The sequence below is a fragment of the Fopius arisanus genome, unplaced genomic scaffold (assembly GCF_000806365.1).
Source record: "Fopius arisanus strain USDA-PBARC FA_bdor unplaced genomic scaffold, ASM80636v1 scaffold00013, whole genome shotgun sequence".
Classification (NCBI taxonomy): Eukaryota; Metazoa; Arthropoda; class Insecta; order Hymenoptera; family Braconidae; genus Fopius; species Fopius arisanus.
Window position 1 is genome coordinate 528,500 of NW_011887752.1, and position 4,853 is coordinate 533,352.

The 4,853-nt window shown below is 38.6% G+C and overlaps 1 protein-coding gene across 1 annotated transcript in view; it reads left to right on the forward strand.

Annotated features, from left to right (window-relative positions):
• Positions 1 to 3,617, forward strand: part of LOC105263124 (uncharacterized) — a 32,583-nt gene extending 28,966 nt beyond the window's left edge. The window contains exon 3 of the mRNA XM_011299123.1: positions 767 to 3,617. Within this exon, the coding sequence (XP_011297425.1) occupies positions 767 to 2,173 (1,407 nt within the window). The 3' untranslated portion in view covers positions 2,174 to 3,617. The remainder of the gene's footprint in view (positions 1 to 766) is intronic.
• The last annotated feature ends 1,236 nt before the right edge of the window (positions 3,618 to 4,853 follow it).

Below are 4,853 nucleotides of genomic sequence, written 5' to 3' on the forward strand. Positions count from 1 at the left end.
ACGGAATATAATTATCGGAAATTCATAAATTTATATAATTGAAAATAGTTAATATGGAAAATATATAGTTATGCTTTAGCTATCCATGCACAATGCAATCAATCAAGTGAGACTATATACCGCTAAAAGATTGTGTTCTAAACTGACCCGTTTTACAGCGGATAAACTTTTTACAGAGACTGTCGCGCGACAGCAACCTTAAGGTTGAGCCGCTGCCTCACAACGGATAGGTTTCAGGTTCGATTCCTGGCTCCGTAGAATGGTGATATCTAACCAATTAAAATCTTGATTATCGTCGCCATCTAATCTAACAGAATCGAAGCAATGTAAAATAACCATTAAAAAAAATGGATAAGACTGAATCCCATCTTAATTAGTCTCTGTTCGGCAAAATTAAATTAAGAAAAAAAAAATAGTTTTAAAAATTGAATTGTAGAAAAACCTCAATTATCAAATTTCAGAGAATACTTGAACTCAAATCGTCGATTTCCGCTAGTATCTTCCTAAAATTATCAGCTCCCAATCACAAAATTTTGAAAGACTCTCGAAACAATCGCAGTTTTACATATTTAGCCTCTTCCGGTCCTCGGTTCTCCCGGAGGTGTCCCTCAATTACGATGATATTTATCACTCCATTCATCTGAAACCCTCACTCGGAATAATCCATTCGGCTTATCTAATCCTAAAATAGAAACTGGTAAGAAGTGTCCCATAACAGTCGAAAAAACCATCCACGAGAGATAACCGCAATCTCCTCTGATTTCAGGCGGATACAGAGCCCATCTACTGGTCATGGGTTCGTGCGATAGCAGCTGAACTCGTCCGTCAGACGCCATTCCGCTCCCGTCGCTGTCTAAATTTTCTTGAGATCCTGACAATATGCCCTCGAGGCTCCCTACCCCTTCCCGACAGTCCCCCAGACTCTCGCCGACGTTCCCGAAGTGAATTACGATGTCGCCTGGACGATTCCCCGATCGACAAGTCCCTTCATAGCCTCTCAATCCTAGATGACACCCGAAGACGAGCAAGAAGTGAATTGCGCTGCTGGTCAAGCAGCAATTCCAGTGACGAGGACATCGTCGGTGAATTTCGTTCAATTCCATCAGTCCTACCGAAGCCCCAGCCAACACGCACCTGGGGCTGTAGCGAAAGTAGCGAAGGAAGTGACGACAGTTTGCCTTGGGGTGCAAATACCACGACAATTTCCCTGCCCGAGGCACCAACCAGAGAGCAGAGGATTCAACGTTACAAGGAGGCGAGAAGACGTGAAAACGAGGCGAGAACCAAGAGAGTCCTCGAGGAGGACGCAAGAAGAAGAAAGGCAAGAGCCGAAGAGAACAACAACGATATCTCCAGGTACACAAAAATTCGAAATCGATTGTTTCGTGATGAGGACATCATCAAGACTGTCGACATATCCTTCACCGAGAGACTTCCACCGATAAAACCTGTCGAATCACGAGTCGTTAATACGAGATGTCTCGACGACTCGAGGAACAACAACATCTGCAGGAATTCCAATGTCCTTGTCGATGTAATGACGAGAGTTGAGACGAGTTATCTGGCGTCGGAGAGGAGGAGTCGAGCCAGGGAGAGGAAATCAATGAAGAATGAAGTGAAGGAGATGCCTGTCGTAGTTATTGAGGCGAAGGATTTGTCCTCGAATATTCTGTCGAGAATTCCCATCTCGAGGACGACGAATCGAGCCAACTCGAGTCCAAGGGCATCTACAATCGAGTCGAAGGATGTGATTGACGCAAGGGATCGGTCTCTAGGGAATTTTTCAAGGATCGGGGCCAGTCCGGGTGCTCTAAGTACTTGTGGAAATCCACCCTGCGAGGAGGATGTTGCTAGGTTGCTCGAGAGGTGCCAGAGGGTTGATCATTATGTTCCTGTCAGGGAGAAGCTCAATCTCTTTGAGTCTCTCTCGAGGATGGGTGGGAGGTTGGCTAGGAGTACAGAGGACCTGGGGAGGTCATCTGCAAGCAGCAGCCCCAAGGGCAAGCAGAGGGCACGCTCTCTTCATGATCTTAATCGAGGGGTCAAGGCTGTACCTGTCAGGGAGATGTGCAGGCTTTTTGAGGGGGACAACTCCAGGAATAAAGAAGTCTTGAGAAATTTGGATCCACCCTGTGTCAGGGCTTCCACACGACGACGACAGTACCTTAAATGATAGGCACCAAAGAATCGGTCCATGACCAGTTTTGTGTTCAACTCATTTTGTTGGGGAAAATTTCATTCGACTCTTGCCTTCCTATCAGTCATTACGGATTTATCTCGACATGAGAATTTTTTTCGGGAAACTTCAGTGGAAAAGCCGAATGGAAATTTCCTCTGAATGTGAATGAAAAATGTGGAGTTTGTTAAGTGTCGATTTATCTCGGAAACGAGGGGCTCTAGGGCAAGAAGACAGAAGAAGTTTTTTGGAGCTGATGAAATCTGCTACAAAAAAGTCGGGAGGTGCTTTTTTCTCAAATCAGCTTTTGCTGAGGTAATTCGATGGTTAATGAAGTGTAGAAAATTGAACTTTCAGTTTTCAGTGCTAAGATCTGATTCAATTACAGATTTATCTCGAAAATGAGGGGTTCTCGGTGAAAAAGTCATAAGAAATTTTTTGGAGCTTATGAAATTTGCGACAGAAAAGACAAATGATTGTTTTTTCAGAAATCACGCATTATCGGGTAATCTGATAGTTGATTTCACAGAAAATTGAATTTTCGCTTTTTGTTACTGAGATAGATCTGTCAATCGTAGAATTATCTTGGAAACGAGGGGTTCTAAGCGAGAAAGTCATAAGACTTTTTTTGTAGCTGCAGAAATCTCCAACAAAATATCTCCTATGAAGTTCTCCCTGAAACCTCTCATTATCGCCATAATTGACAGGGAAAGTCTTCGCCGCCCCTTCGAAAAATTAATGTTCGAGCAGGTCTGAAGAACGTTATAACTGTAGCTCGATTTTTGTCGATTGCAACAAGCATGAAAATTAATTTATAATTTTTGTAAAAAGACATTGTGTGACAATTGTATTTTTTTGTATTTTTGTTAAAACTGAACGTGTGAATTTTTGTACTCAAAAGAAAAAGAAATCGATGGAATTGGGTGGGAAATTCTGCTTCGTTGTAATTTTCGAATGGAAAATTCGTAACGGAAGATGAGAAAATGATTGGAAAAGTAAAAAAAATATATAAAATGAATAGAAAAAAAAGAATAATTTCTCTACGTGAAAATGTATTCCTTTTTTTGGAATTTCGAAAGCAGAGTGCGTGTTCGTTGAGTCTGGAATTCATGAGCAATATATATATTTTTTTTTTTGGCAACTCGCCAAAGAGGTCCTCTAGTCCTGAATAAAGTCATCGCAATCGAATGTAATGGAGATTATGAAATAATTGTGGAAAGTCGATGTAATCCGATGACAATTACTGTTCCCCTCTTCGAATTGTCAATTCCTATCCCCTTCCTTTGTTCATTGTCACATTGTAAGTGAATTGTTTTGCTCTGAAGACGTTAAGTTGTAAATTGTATAGTTTTGTAAACAAAATGTTTCTTTGTAATAAAATTCGGACGAACAATAGCTGCATTATGAAGAGCTGTTGGAACGTCTTTTTTGTTAATTCTTATTTATTTCATTTATTTTCCCAATTATTTTTCAATCCTCGTCCATTAATTATTATTCAGAATTTGTCAACATTTTCAACATTCTCTTCCAAAATTTTGTAAATGAAGGAAAGCTGCGGACGATGGAATCACAATATTTTCCTCTTATTATTAACTTCTGTTATAAAACTGCGATTTACGCAAAAAATAAAATGGAATTCCATAGAATTCTGATAGTAAACAAGTTTAGGATCTTCGATTGAAGATCGAATGATTAGATTTCAATAACAAGAATCACTCACCGGCGTTGGATGATAACAATATTATTGTTATCACCTCTCGTACCACGAAGACCTTGAAATTTCTGCAGACAGCCCATGACACTTTCCACAAAAACTGATATCCTCGAATTAAATATCCAGAATTCACGAAAAAAAAAATACAAAAACATCACGACTTGAAAATAAAGCATCCAACGTCATCTTGCGTATTTACGATTACACCGACCACAAAATCACCGAAATCACTTTGACACTATTAACAATTCCATAATTATAAACAAAATTCTTCACATTATTATCTCCAATTATTCCAGACTTAACCCCATTTTTAGTAAATTTCCAATTCAATAAATACGACAAGGATTTTTAAACTGTAGAATCATTTCGCAATCATTTAATTCCTTTCTCATTACTGAGTCACTGCGTTGTTTTTGTAAGACAAACAAGACTAGAATTGTCAAATAATCATGAATATACAACAATCAATCACTGATAATGGGTATTGATTATTGATAGTAGAACATTCTGTGTATTTTGGTGGTACACGAGGTGTTTATTGTGAATGTCAACACGAGATTTGATTTTTAATCATCGAAAGATCCAAGCGTCACAAGATGGCGCCTGCTGTCAACTCTAAGATAAATAAAATAGCCTTCTGAACAGTTTGCAATTTAATTACTTTAGAATGAATTACGATACTAATTGATAAAGAGAATAGAGGGTCTGTCGATTAGAATAATAATCGTATCATTGCATTTTTTCAGAAATTAGAATTTGCTAATTTTTAAAGCGTGGGAGTACTTGAGAGAATAATTCACATTTTGATTACACAAAATTATACTGTAATCATCATCTGATTATATTTACAATTTAACCTTAGAATTATCACGTTTTTGATGGATTTAATTTTCCCATGGAACGCGAAATATTTTTTCGTAGAAGAATTTTTGTATTGATATTAATAAATTGACAGGGATA